The 15,171-nt window shown below is 38.5% G+C and overlaps 1 protein-coding gene across 2 annotated transcripts; it reads left to right on the forward strand.

Moving 5' to 3' along the window:
• Positions 1-772: 772 nt before the first annotated feature.
• On the forward strand, positions 773-8,360 carry COMMD6 (COMM domain containing 6). Of its 2 annotated transcripts, XR_001520517.3 has the most exons (8): positions 773-824; positions 1,034-1,092; positions 1,579-1,644; positions 1,811-1,887; positions 3,123-3,291; positions 4,415-4,567; positions 5,582-5,721; positions 7,618-8,360. XR_001520517.3 is itself a non-coding variant. In XM_015622181.3 (7 exons), exons 1-7 carry the CDS (start codon positions 776-778, stop codon positions 5,630-5,632), a joined length of 624 nt encoding a protein of 207 aa, XP_015477667.1. In that variant the 5' UTR covers positions 773-775; the 3' UTR covers positions 5,633-8,360. The 2 variants fall into 2 exon arrangements, 1 of the variants encoding a protein (XP_015477667.1); XM_015622181.3 differs by having other exon boundaries at positions 5,582-8,360.
• The last annotated feature ends 6,811 nt before the right edge of the window (positions 8,361-15,171 follow it).

Genomic DNA, 15,171 nt, shown 5'->3' on the forward strand with positions numbered 1-15,171 from the left:
AAAAAGTTATGATTCAGGTTATGTAGGTGTAAAAAGCGTTCAGTACCAAGCTACCCTAAGTGGGGTGTGCACACAGAACAGGCGTCAGCTCCCCTGTGAAGACAGGCTGAGAAAACTGGAGCTGTTGAGCCTGGAGAATAAAAGGTCGTGTGGAAACCTCCAGTGTCTGAAAGGGGACCTCTATGGAGAGGTCAATATGTGGAGAGGCTGGAGAGGGACTCCTCGTCAGGAAATGTAGTGACATGGAGAATGGGTGCATACAAACTGAAAGTGGGGAAATTTAGGTTAGGTATTAGGAAGAAATGTGAAGGTGTTGAGGCACTGGAATGCGTTTCCCAGAGAGTTTGTGGATGTCCCATCCTTGAAGTGCTCGGGATCAGGTTGGATGGGACAACCTGGTGAAGTGGGAGGTGTCCCTGCGCATGACAGGGGATTGGGGCTGGATGATCTCTAGGGCCGCTTCCAACCCCTTAACATTCCATGGTTCTATGATTTGCATATCTGCGCCTTTAGCAACCAGCACCAAGAAAACCCTGTCAGCAAACCAATCTCAGCAAACAACTTGTTGCTCCTCCCAACCCCGCCGAGGCCTGTCCCGCATCCCGCTCCCTGAGGGCGGGAGCAGCAGCAGCGGGCCGGGAGCAGCGCGTGCTCCGCGCGCCGCAGCCAATCAGCGCGGCGCCGCTGCCGCCGCCTCGCTCTGGGGGCGCTCGGAGCCAATCAGCGCGGCGAGTGCTGTGTGGCGGAAGCCGGGGCACGGCGGGCGCGCGGTGCTATGGCCGCCGGCTCCGCGGGCGCGCTCGCGCGGGCGCTGGGGGCGCTGGGTGAGGGCGGGGGGGCGCTGGGGTGAGGGAGTGCGGGGCTCGGGCAGCCGGGGACTCTCTTTAGGTACCCGTAGATTAAAATTAATTACCTTAAATGAAGGCAAATGCATGCGTGTATGATGGCCTAGGCATTTTTCAGAGAAAGATTAGGTTTATTACCGTAGCACTTTATTTAGGTATTTGCTTCTGATGGCTCTACTGTTTTTCAGATGGTGGTGGTGCAGCAGAAAAGATTCGTTTAATACCTCAAGACTTTTTTGCAGAGCTGGTAAGTAGGGCTATAAATGGGGTGGGGAAGTATTTCTGGCACTCCAGGAAGCCTTTTTATTTCAGCTCTTTTGGGTTTTGTGGAACGCAAAGGGGACATCAGGTGTACGGTTGCTTGACTTGACTCATAAAACAGATAAGTCCTGCTAAGAGCAATGGGCTTGATTTAAATTTATGTTTTTGTCACAGAAGACTTGTAAAAATCTGATTTTTTCTATCATTTAAATGATATATCAAGGTAATTTGTCTAAAAAACATTTGGCTTGCTTACTGTACTATATGCTTGAACAGTTAATATGAAACTGATGTACTAATTAGTAATAGTAAAGTAGAAACTAAAGTCTTGATTTGGCTCATTTTCTTTCCTTGGATTTGATGGAATTTTTAAATCAGTCATTTCAATTACTTCATTCATTACTCTGCACTCTTCCCTTTTCTTGTCCATTTTTGTATCAGCAATGTTTTCAAACATGTTTTTTTTTCACAGTGTGAACAAATCATTCAACATCTGAACCATAAGATCTCAGGTATAAATACAACTGCATTGTGTCAGGTAAGTTGGCACTAAGTCCTTATAAGCAAGAGTAGTAGCTGTATCTGCTGTTAAGGACAGAATTCCCAACTCAATGTGGAGTTTCTTGTCTGTGTGTCTATAAACAAAGATACTTTTACTAATGTGTAATTTATTACTTGTAATTGTTTGAACATTCTGTTTCTAGAGAATTCAAACATCGGGGGTTGACATTAATATTGGTGACCTGGAAAAAGTAGCTAGCACTCTTTCATTTCTGTTTAGGTAAGCACAAAATAATTTACTCTGCACCTTGTCTTTTTTCCTTCCATCACAACTTAATGGTGGTATTGAAAAGTTATATCAAATGTGGGTATAAGCTGAACTGATTTGGGAAAAGGGCAAAAGTTTGTAAGTTTCAATACACAGAAAAGAACACCTGGGTTTAGTTTGCATCGTTAAAAAGTGTGGTTACTTAATATATAGTATCACTTTTTGTGATTAAAAAAATAAAAAGAGGAAATTCTTCCAAGATGCTGTCTGCAAGCTCTAGAACTAGTGGCAAGAGAGAGGAAGTTAAACTCATTTTTAAAGCTAGCTCAGCTGGGCCTTTGCCTGGAAAAAATGTGTTTTAAGAACTTCTTGTTTCTTAGAAATCAGCATTGGTGCCATTTTGAAGTACAGAGCTTATAATATTGCACTCTGCCATGAGTTGAGTTTTTAGGATGTATTTTTAGTTGATAAATTTTTCTATTTTTAGAAGGATAAAATTTTCAAGATCTTGCTCATTCTTTTAATATCTTGTATCTAAACATTTTATGTAACATTAATTCAGGAAAATATACTAGTAGAAATTTAAAATATTACTTTTCTACCTATGAAATAGAATATCTGCAGTTATATTTGGCTATGCTACTTGGAGGACCAATTCATTTTCTTTTGTATTAATGCCTTTTTAGGAGGAGTGAACATGCATGAACAAACATAGAGTAGGATTTTTTGTTTACTTGTTTCTGTAAAGGAAATCAAGTGGCAATTTTCCTTTAGACTTGCTGCCTCTTTAGTTGAAGGGTTTATGGCATTTCTGCTAGTTCCCATTATACTGTGACCTAGAAGTCTTTACTTTTGGTGGTACTTCAACTCCACCTGCTGAGTGTTTAATTAAATTTCATTGTTTCCAAAGTAATGATACTGTTTAACTGCCCTAGGAACTCACCCCTCACTGATTTCTTCTAGTTGCTACAGCATTTGGAGGCTGTGATTATTTTTGATGTTGGATGTTGTGTGAGCCCAGCAAAGCTGGGTCTCTGCATACTAAGACATAGTAAGGTCATGTTGTTTTTTGCACATGGATGCAAAAGATCAGAAACATTCTGGGAAAAAAGTAAATCATGGGCTGCTGAATTGTTTAAAAGTATACATAAAGTAGAAATAAAAGCTCTTTGGGGTGAAAGGAGGAACTGTATTAAATTGGTGGAAAATGAACTTGATGCAGTGATCTCTGGATGTATCTATTACAGCACAGCAGCCAGAAACAACCTCTCTACAGAAGAGCTCGTCACCACCTTGGGCAGTGGCGTCAGCACGCTGCCAAAACATGCAGTTCAAGTTATTCGTCATGTGTGGAACGAGCAGGGCAAAGCCATTGCTATGTCAGAAGATGCAGGAAATATGGCCACAGTGGGGCAGGTAACTAAAGGACAAAGTGCAGCTGAGCTAATGATGAACATTTCAGAAATGTCAGTGTCTCACTGTGTGTGTTGTATTGTGTTGTCAGGCAGGCAGTGGTAGATAGGCTGCTGAAAGCTTTCCTACCTGTGTGTACATTTACATGTTGCCAAATAGCTACCCAGATAAAGCAGCATATACAATAAAGGTTGTATACATGCTGAACAGTTTTCTTATGTTACTGTTTGGATGATGAAGTCACATTTTGTACCTTTTTAAAAATTCAAGTTTTGTAGGGAAGATGAATGGGAAGATGAATGGCAGACAGTCTGGCAGGCTATTGTATTGGCTTATTATGTAAATCTGTTTTAAGTGTAAATTGTTCTTTAAAGGTGTTAACTTTAAAGTGCTTGACTTGACTGCTTATTCTTTGTCTCCATTAAATTTCAACATTATTTTTAAAGACACTTTCTGTCAATCTCCAGCATTCCCTTTTTGCTTGAAAAAATAGCAATCTGCTTACATTTTTTTTTTCTGACAGCAGTTTAAAAGAGTATAGAACTAGGAAAGGAGATCTTTTTCTCAGACTTGATATAAACTTCTAAAGGCCCTGCTTCACAAAGGGCTAAAAATTGTATCTTACTTGTCTGAAGTGTATCTCTTATGTACTTTGATTTATCTACAATGCAGTAAATTGCATGAAATCATGAAATGCCATGATTTTTCTCTGTTGCTATTATAAATTATTTGGTTTAGACTTATAAACTTTGGTTTTGATTTAGAACTTCTAAACAAAAGAAAACATGACAAAAAAAACCCATACATGATATACAAGCTGGGTGAACTCTGTGGCTTAAGCTTCTCCTACTAGAATTTTAAGAAGAGTGTATTTGACTGTTGATTGTACTTGAATAAGGAGAATATATAAAATGAAATCAATAAATTGCTTATTTATTCACTGTTAAAGGGAAGGGCAGATGATTTGCATTCACAATAATACTTGAATGCTTATGTTTTTGTTTTCCATTTGGATAAGATCTCTAGATGTCCTGCATTGTCTGTGCACTATCTGTCCAAGTGAAAAGCAATGGTGGGGGTAGATCTCTCTCTTTGACAGTATTTCTAATGATTTTCACCTTTGTAGTTTGTAGATATGAAATGGAAACTGGGAGTGGCGATGAGCTCTGATACCTGCAGGTCTCTGAAGTACCCTTATGTCACAGTGACGCTGACAGTGGCAGACCCTTCAGGACAAATAACAGACAAGTCTTTTGAAATGACAATCCCACAGTTCAAGGTCTGTAGTGAGTGTTACTTGAATGTTCAGTCTTCTATAAACAACAGTGCCATTGTTGTGAGGGTCAGCTGTATACCCTGATGCATATGTTTGTGCTGCTTGTTTACTCGTACAGTCATGCAAACATGAAGCATTAAATAACTATTTAAAACACAGAAGCTAAATACTTATTTCATAGTATTTAGTTCTACATCACATAGCTGAAAATGTTAATTTAACAGCAATTGATCATTTCTCTTTCAAATAAACGAACAGCCAAAGACATAAAATCTTTCAGAGCTTGCCAGCTATCATTCTGCCATATTAAAAATGCATAGAATGTTTTTGATCTACAGAACTGCTCCCCAGCCTCAAAATCTAAAACTTGGCTTAAGCCTAATAATTGCTAATGATTAAGAATGGAGATCAGTCTGCTTTATCATCACTGACTCTTAATGGCTATGTCTCCATCCATGAATTTATGTAATTTTGCATAAACTTGGCCCTTGTACTGTCATTCCTGTTTAAAGGAAGCGTGTCATACAAACTTAAATAGATCCTTGGAATTTGATTGGCAGAAATTTGAGAAGGATATTGTGAATCCTTTGCTGTGAAATGCATTTATTCTGGTGGAAGCCTATTTAATAATTTGTTGTTCAGCTACTTTAGGAAATGAATACTACACTTGAGAAGTCTGGATTATTTCACCTAGGAGTAGAAACGTTTGTGTGAGAAAGGGTTTGTGGTTTTTTGGTGTTTTGGTGTTTTTTTGTTTTATGGCATTCTTTTTCTTTTGTCGCATCTTTTCCTAGTAATAGGCAAGCCCATGCTATTAAGGCATCACCTTTGTACATTTCATAGTTAATGTGTTCAAATGCCAGACAGCCCATAAAAAGAAAAGCAGAAACTTTCAATTCAAGCTGTACATTGGTAGTGAGATACATGGACAGTATTTTTTGTCTAACATGCTAGTTTGAACTGCAGTTTGAGCTTTTCTTAAAGCAACTGAAATTTGTCTTAATTCTTGCTTTTTAGAACTTCTTCAGACAGTTTAAGGAAATGGCATCTGTTCTTGAAACAGTTTGAAGGGAACTTTTATTTCCAGTGACGTATTGGAGGAAGATCAAGTAAACTTTCCGTTCTGCATAAGGAATAAAGTATCATTGTTCAGCAAGGTATGTATCCTTGTCGCCATGACAGGAATTGGTCAGCATCACCCTTGCATTGCTGTGAAGATTTCTTCACTTTTGATTACTTGAAGTCAACTCTGCAGTGTTTGTGAAAATGTGTCCAGCTTTGCTCATCCTGATAGACAAAAGATCAGGGTGTGTATGGAGAAGCCTCTCTGTAGACTTCCTAATACCCACAAGTAAGAAACTACACACTAAACTCTTTACTGCAGAAAGACAACTGAAAATGTTGACTGGGAAGATACTGAGAGAAGTGTAAATCCCACGTTGATATTTTTGTCTGTAAAATTAGGATGGGCTTGGACTCAACAGTAGTATTACATATAAAGAGAATATGAAGTTACATGTAACATGCATACAGTGACTCTTGAAGAATGGTGTTGTCAGGTAGTTGATTGCAGCTATTTGCAGATCTGGCTTCCAGTCTTTTGATAACTGGAGAATGTACTTGTCCTAACAGCTTGTTTATTTCAAATATTTATTTCCCACCACCTGGGCTTACAAAGACTGAATTAATGCATTAAGTTTTTTCAGAGACCCAAAATCTCTCAGATGAAGCCCAGAGGCTAATTTTACATAAAGGCAGAAAGGCAAATTAATGTAAAGGTTTTTTAATGGGTTTCTGCTTTTTCACTTCATCCATTGTTAATCTGTAGCATTCTGCTTGAAGTTTTGGTCAGCAGTCTTCTTTCTAATTAAATTAAAATATTGATGTAGTTACCTCACTTCAACCTCTGAAGTAGAAAAGTCAAGAGGAAACTTGAAAATTCTGACTGGAGAGGTAGGCAAGCACATCAGAGAAAGGACCACACTAAAAGATTTCTTTGTGTGTTGCATTGTAACAGGAAGCCTGGCCTGTGTACTGCATGCTTGCCCTAAGAAGGTGTTCTAACCAACAAAATTTTGACCTTGATGTTGAAGAATGGGGGCATTTCTAAAGGGGAGTGATAAATCCAATGTGCTTGTATGCTCTCTTAATTTTTTTTCCTTGAATTTTCTATGAAACAGAACATACTGAAAATATTGTGGAATGTAATAAACACAGTACATCTCCAGATGTGCTGGTGGTGTAATAGAACAAGTAAATCTGAAGAGAGATAATTCACACTGTTGTGTGAAGCTTCACTGTTGTGAAGTTTCTGCTTCAGCTTCAGGCTGGTAGAGACTGAGTACCAGCTTTGCAGGGGCAGATCCTCAAATGATTTCAGGCCCACTTAAAATGCTGACATATACTCTACCTTTCTAACTCAAATCTGTTTTTTAATTTAACATTTTTAAGAGCTAGCTGAAAGTCATTGACACAGGTTATGCCTGCCTTTCTATGCTGTGAAAATAAACTGCAGCACATTGTGCATACACAAACAATCCGTTCAGGAATGCCCCTATTTTAGGCATTATGCATGATGCATAAAAACAGTACTTGGAATTGATTAGAAGCCCAAATGAGTGAAAGAGTGTTGGCTTTGACAAAAGTTTTTGGCCATGACCATGGATCTGGATGATTCCTAATGCCGGTTGAAGTCTGAGGTGTTTGCTTTGTGGCTGGGAAGAGCAGATTGGTCTCATCTGGGACCCTCCTGATGCAGTGTCAAAAAATGCTTTTGGGAGCACATTTACCATTTGCCTCTTCCCTTGTCTGTCTGCAAGAGCTCAGGGCTGAACATAGAGCAAACAAATATGTATGGCAAAGTGGTTTCCATACATATGGAAATCAGCTGGGGAGCAGCTGATTTTTTTTGTTGTTTTTTAATTTGCAGAAGTTGGAGTGTAAGGCTGCTATAACTGGAAAACATTGTCATGCTTTGGCCTAATGAAATAATTGTTTTACATAAATGGAAGAGTTACAGAAAAAAATAAGGTTGTCTTTTTTTTTTTGTAAAGCTGAAGCCTTATAAATGAGCCTTCCTATGTGTTCTGATGGACAGAAATTCTTCATATAGTTGGAAATACTTGTGCCTTCATTGGAACTGCATGGAAAAGAAGATTTATTTAATCATGTCTTAACAATTCAGTAGATGTTGGAAGGTAATGAGGAAACTCCCAGCTAGCATGTTTGCTTGCTCTGTCAGCAAGAGGAGAAAGTTGTCAGCCTTTGTAAAGACTTTTATTTTGTCAAGTCAGATATTCCAGAAGTATTGATGGATATTTTTTTAAATGTCCCTGAACTCCAGCATGTTGTAATTCTGCTGGAAGATGCTTGGACATGTATACTATACCAATTTACCATCATGAGAATTTTCAGAGGAGTTATGATTTAAAGTTGGCTATGTACTCAGACTTTTGAAATGTATTGAAATGCTTTGAAATGATCCTGATCACTATCAGCAGGAATTCCTCTACTGAGTAATGGAAGAATTCAGTATTTTATTTAAAGGAAACCAAACAAAAAATGTGACAGTTCTAAGGATAGCAATACTAATATGTCCAAACAAGCTGGTGATTTGTTTGTCTATATGTGCAGAAACCAGATCCTTTTAAAGATAATTGTGAGGCCTTGTGTGTTCCTAATTCTAATTGTTGATTAATAGAAATTGTATAACATGAATATTTTTCTAAGTCCACATACAGTCATTAAACATGTAGGTAATAAAGACAAAGCTTATCTGTGTTTTGTTTTAAGCCTACTGCATGGAAGTCTGTCTTGTAAATACTGCAGTGAGTAAAGTTCAGAACTAGACAATGACTAAATTTCTTTCCTTATTAAATTAGGATGAAGTTCAGACATACACAGTCTTTCTCTGTGATGGGGTACCATGGAGTTAATGGATAACTGCAGGCTGCAAGGACTCTTTGTATCAATTACTTGAAGCTAGACAGAATCTTGTATTGAAGCAGGAAAAGACAGAGGACATATGAGATTAATGAAATGTTGCAGGAAATTACATTCAAGTGATATTCTTTCCTTAACTGTATTTAGGAGACAAGTAAACATTTTATTTTTTTCTACATTTGCCTAGAACAGAGCAGGAGGAAGGAAGGGGGGGTGGGGTCTTGCACAGTCAACAAATTCAGGGGACGGAATAATGAAGGAATGTCCTAGCTATGACTTGTCTTTGTCACATGACTTTTTTTTTCCCCATAAATTTCAAACACACCAGCCCACTTGCAGAAAGCTATTTTTTAGAAAGCTCCACAGAGGGAGTGCACAAATGGCTGAAGTAATCTGTGCACTAGTGTTTTATATATTTAGCTTCTGCACACTTTGGCCGAATAAAAGCATGTCTCTGTTTCTGCTTCCATAAAATTGTACTGCCTTTCTTTAACCTTCTTGTTCACTGTAAACCCACCCCCTTTATTTTTTACCTTCCCCCTTTTAAGCCTTTGCACTCTGTTTGAACACTTGAAGACACATTGCCTTGAATGAATTAAAAATAAAGGTAGAGAGGTGATAAATTGGGGGAAGAATGTTACTTTTTCTGGTTTGCCCTGTTTGAATGTTTTATTACCTTCTTGGCTGTAGGTATAATGAGTGTAATTTCCACTCCTTTGCAGAGGCATGCACGGTGGTTCTGTTAAGACCTTGCAGGTACTGGAATAACACAAAAACATGTCTTGAGTCATTTGATCGTCCTGCAGAGAGGAAAAAAATACTGTATCTCTGAAGAACCTCTACTAATGGCTGGGGACTGGGGGGCGGGAAAACACTTAAAACTGAGAAGCCTCTTCCTGTCCAAGATTATGTGGTTGATCATGGTAGAGCTCCTTTCCCAGACAGATTTTTAGTATGGTTACATTCCTGTTGGTTGGGCTGATAACTTGCTGGGCATTTGCTTCATTAGGAAGCTGGATTGTTGTGGGTCAGCACCTGACCTGAGTGCCTTGACCTCAGCTTCCATGGTATGCTGTTGCAGTGCTTCCTTCCTGAGGCTCAGCCAGCTCATTACTGGATTTGCTTGTCACTGTGAGATTTTGGCCAAATACTTCCTTGACTTTTGCTTTTATTGTACAGCAGTGTCCATAGTCATACAGGTCTGCTCTTGGCTCTTTAGTGTATGAGGTGCTGTGGTTTAACCCCACCTGACAACCAAGCACCACACACAGCTGCTCTCTCTGACCCCCTTCTGAGGGACAACAGGGGGACTCTGAAGGGTAAAAGTGAGAAAATTCATGGCTTGAGATAAAGACAGTTCAATAGGTGAAGCAGAAGCTGCACAGGCAAGCAAAGCAAACCAAGGAATTCATTCCCCTCTTGCCAAGGACAGGCAGGTGTTCAGCCATCCCCAGGGAAGCAGGGCCTCCCTGCCTAATGGTTACTTGGGAAGACAAACACCATCACTCCAACTGTTCCTCCTTCCCCCCACTCCACACTTAATATACTGAGCATGATGTCATATGGTATTGGATATCCCTTGGGTCGGTTGGGATCAGCTGTCCCAACTGTCCCCTCCTAACTGCTTGTGCACCCCCAGCACCCTCACTGGTGGGGTGGTGTGAGAAGCAGAAAAGGCCTTGGCATTGCTCAACAACAACAAAAATCTCTATTATTATTAACATTTTCAGCACAAACCTAAACCAGCCCTCTGTTAACTTCTGTAAAGGAAAGGAATTAATCCCCAGCCAAAACCAGCCCACGAATCAGAAGGATGATGCTCAGCATTCCTCATACCCAGTCTTGGGTGCTTGGAAAGACTTCCTGATTCTTGTTTCCAAGGCTTTTCTGAGAGAAGGTGAAAAAATTACCTGGCATTTAATTGAGTTACTGGGCTATGTCTCTTAATTATGTATGACTTTGTGTCACTGAGGAAATAAAGAAGCTGAGATTGCTGATCTTCTCCATGAAGGATGGCTAATTTTAATATTTCTGTGTTTTCCCTTGCCTCAACTGCATTTACCTGCTATGGCAAATTACTAAGCTGTCCTACTTTAAGAACTCTTTCTGTTTGATATGTGTAAGTACTATAGTTTCCAAATATTCTGTCAGTGTTTACATTACAAATATTGTTACATTAATATAAATTGGAAGTGTCAATGTCAGTTTTGCACTTCACATAATGAGCTTTGGAAAACTATGGAAGATTTATTATTTCATACAATAAATCTCTGTGCTAGATAATAATTCCAGAGGACTTGGTCCCAGCATTGGTCACCAGATGGCACTGCCACATACAGTGTTGCCTTACAGCAATCATTTGACAACATGTCTAGCTATGGAATAAGGACCTCTGGTTTCTTCCCCTCTGTAGCTTGAATCTGGAACTGTGAATTCATGTCACCATAACTTCCATCCCACTTCTCACATTCTAGGGAAACAAGCTAACTTCTCTTTTGATCAAGATGAGCACAAAGATTTCCAATTACATAAACAACATTCAGCATTTTAATGATAACAGAATACATACCATATACCGCATATTTGCAGCAGTTTAAATCAGTAACTTAATTATACTAACTATACTAATTCTGCATTATGGCTTGCTCTTCAAATAGTATCATATTGCATTTGGGGCCTATTCTCATTTTACTCCTTTCCCTGTTTATACCTCTCAAGGAGATTTTTCTAGATCTGTGTCTTGATCAAAGAAAAAGCATTTTCATTTCTCTGTCCAAGGTTTTCATGCCATTTGACTACTCTAAAATTCTCCTTCCATATTGTCTTACACAGCGTAGTTATCGGTGTCTTTATGCCACATTTAGGAATATGCTTCTCTGCCACTGAAAGTGGTCTGGGTGCTTAATTCCCCTGTGGATTTCTTCTGAGTCCAAAAAATCTTATTCAGATGTCCTTTGTATTATTGAAGCTGAAAAGAATTTTTCTGTTCCCCATGAATGTCATTGCTGCTGAGTATTCAGAAGTTTACAGGTGTTTGTAAAAAAGATATTCATCTGAGAGCTTGCCCAAATTAAAGCAAGACTGGCTTCCTTCCCAGTGATGCTTCTGAGCAGGGAAATCCTGGATGCTGCAACCAGACACGAAGCTTGAGAATGGTACTGAAGTTTACATTTAAAATGAGGAATGTAAGTTCATGTCTGGCATGAATCACTGGTGTGCTGTGCCACGCTGCTGCTCGCAGTTGGGAATGTGGCGAGATGAGAGATACTCAGCAGTCAACAGAATCAAGACAACAGATGTCCATTTACCTAGGAGAGAGTCAAGGACAATGAGAAAGAGGATTAAGGAGTTCCCATCTGTTCTTTTTTTTTAATGTTAGCAGCTACACTGGCACCTTTCTTAGCATTGTATTGGACCTACTAGTGCCCTGTTGTTTATGCTAAGCTGTACCATCTTTTACCACACATACAGTACAAAGTGGAAAAGCTGCAATAACACTTCGATAGTGGTACACTTCAAGTCATAATGGTATTTGCATTTTCCTTTTGAAGTGACATAATTTGTCCCCTTTGAAGTACTCTTGCCTTCCAAAGCATCCTTTTGTTTTATTTCTGCACTCTACTCCAGATTTGCTAACCTTTCTAGCCTGGTTAATCCTTTGTAATAATGAATTTGTGAAATTATGAATGAATCAATATGTTCCTTTTGGCTTTGGCAATGATAAGAAATTCTATCTTAGTTTCCACTGCTAGAGAATTGGAGTGGACCAGGATCCCTTCCAAATCACAAATGAGGGAGATGTAGCAGGCACTGTTAGGGAGAGAAGTAGACTCTAGCAGTCGCAGTACTTCATCTCTTCTTCCTCATTTTCTTCTCTTGTTTATATTGTTACTGTTACTGCAGTGGCCTGTGAATAGTAGCAAATCACGGAATGACAAGGTTGGAACAGACCTTCAAGATCACTGAGTCCAGCCCAGCCCTAACAGCTCAACTGGACCTTGGCACCGAGTAACACATCCAGTCTTTTTTTAAACACATCCAGGGATGGTGACTCCACCACCTCCCTGGATACACCATTCCTATACCTTATAACTCTGTCCATAAAACACTTTTTCCTAATATCCGGCCTATATTTCCCTTGGCACAGCTTGAGACTGTCCTCTCCTTCTGTCAGTTGTTGTCTGGAGAAAGAGACTGACCCCCACCTGACTACACCCACCTTTCAGGGGGTTGTAGAGAGGGATAAGGTCACCTCTGAGTCTCCTTTTCTCCAGGCTAAACAGCCCCATCTCCCTCAGCTGTTCCTCACAGGGCTTGTGTTCCAAGTATGAAGTAAATGGCTCCTTTTTATAAAACAAATATTGGGGACATAGAAGTTCTTGTTGCAGAAGTTGCTCTATCTCCTGCAGTAACTGGCTTTGCAGCTGATCTGATGTGTAGCAGTTTGGAGGGGCAGAGGCCCTATTTAAAAAAACACAAAACCAAAAACCCCAGCAAATTTCAAATGCTTTTACATGGAAAGGTGCTGTGATCACACAGGACTCCAGTTTAAACGTAAGTTTTAAATAAAATGTGTTGTTTTTCTTCACTGGATTAAAAGTCTGCTGTGCTAGAAAGTTTCATGGGATGCCTGTGATATGAAAAAATGACTTAAGTAAGAATCTTTCCCCAGTCAAATTTCTCTTCAAAGAGAAATATAATAATTTAATGAATTGTCTCTCTTAATCAATGCTAAATTAAATTTAATAACAATGCACTGAACACAGATATAAAATGTGCCAGGTTGCTTTATGTTGTAGTGATGTTTATAAAATTTCTAGCTAGGGATTATTCTCTTCTGAACTTGGCTCATTCCAGTTCCCCTAAATCTGTTTTGGAGTGGGTCTTACTGGCAGAAAAAATTCAGTCTGTCATTTTGATCAAAAAAGATTAGTGCCATTTAAGAAGAAAACACTAAAACTAACCAACCTCTTATCAGATTAATTTTTCATAATTTTTATTATTTACAAATTGCAGCAATTGTCCTCTGCAGAGACATATCTCTGCAAGACCAATATGTCTTACTCAAAATTTTGGCTTTGCATTTTAAACTATTGTAATCTTTATATATCCTACAAAATATATGATTTCCATTATTTCTTGTGAGGTTTTTTAATGTACTTTAAAAGAAAAGGCACCACAATTTCTCTAGCAGCTAAGGCTTAAAGCCCTGGTAATATGTCCAGTCTATTGAACTTTCTAGTACTTCAATTGTATTTCTATAAGTTATTTCATTACAGTCTTCAAATAAGACTGGGTAGTTTAAATTAATTAAATGGTTTTTAAAGTAAAAATGCCTATATCTCAGATCTGGGAAAAAAAAGGTGATCTGAAAGTAAAATAAAATGTGACTAGTTTAATGCAAATATGGAAATGTTTAACTTTTTTATGTGTGTTTCAGACTCCAACAGAAATGGACCTTGAATTCCCAGACAGCTAAGTGGGATCATTCTTAGAAAAGCAATTGAATCAGAAGCAATTCCAGTTTCAGGGCATATTACTGAAATAATAGTCCAAGGTGACTGAAGTTATGCATAAATTATGGGATTGTAAAGTCAAGCCTACAACTTACCTAATAACTTAATATTTTTTCTTCAATTAAAATTGTGGCTAGAAAGCTTAAGAGGATGGATAATTACTATTAATTAACAGTCTGATCATGTGAGATGCTGAGGTTTCTTTGCTGCTTAAGAAGTTACCGAGAGCTGTAGTTGCTTACCATTTTTCAGGTCTAAATCCTTAAATAGTGAGTGAACTGAAGACCCAGATACGATATATGGAATTGCTGCTGTGGTGCCATGTGCCGAAACAGCTTATATTATCAAGGTATGGTCTTAGAGAACTAAACGTGCTTCCTCTAATAAACAGAAAGAAAATACATTCTCCATTTTATTTGGAAAAATAGCCTTTACATGTAGTACTCCATTGACAAGCATATCAATTCCAAAATGTTCAGAGTCACATTTAGTTAACTTTATCTGTGTTTGGTCACTTCAGTAATATCCCTTACTTTTAGAGGTTTTGCATCTAATGTCTGTGTTTGGAACAAAAAACAATGGCAGGTTATCAACAATTCAAAATGTCTGATTGGGTCTGTAGTTGGTTCCAGTTGCAACACATGCTATGGCAATTATTGCCCATAGTACTTCATGTACTTCAGATCTTCCAATAGAATGCTCCCTCCAGATTTTATCGTTTGTTTCAAGAAGCTTGGCTAATGCCAATATAATAAATATGATATAATATAATAAAAAGTAGTTTAAAAAAGTGTGGCTTCTCACCAGGGGCTTTGTCTGTTAAGTCTCTGGCACAGATACTGCATTTACATTTCTGTTTGGGATGGTCTGGGGAGAAACTCTTTCTTTGATCAAGAACAGATGTATTTTCAAAGCTCTGTGGATAAGGGCTGTGGAAAGTTGCTTTCTTCTCTGTCCCAAAGTTTTTGATTCGAATTAACTGAGCTATAAGGATTATATATTTTGTGGTAATTCCTAACTACATTTTGCAAATAGTTAGAGAAAGATACTTTTGTTATCATTATAGTTTAAACACTAGAAATTACATTAGAGGCATGCCAGATGTCATGGGCAAAGGAGTACTGTGCTCGTTGTGAGAGAAATTGGAAT

This window comes from Parus major, chromosome 1, assembly GCF_001522545.3.
Source record: "Parus major isolate Abel chromosome 1, Parus_major1.1, whole genome shotgun sequence".
In the NCBI taxonomy this organism is placed as follows: Eukaryota; Metazoa; Chordata; class Aves; order Passeriformes; family Paridae; genus Parus; species Parus major.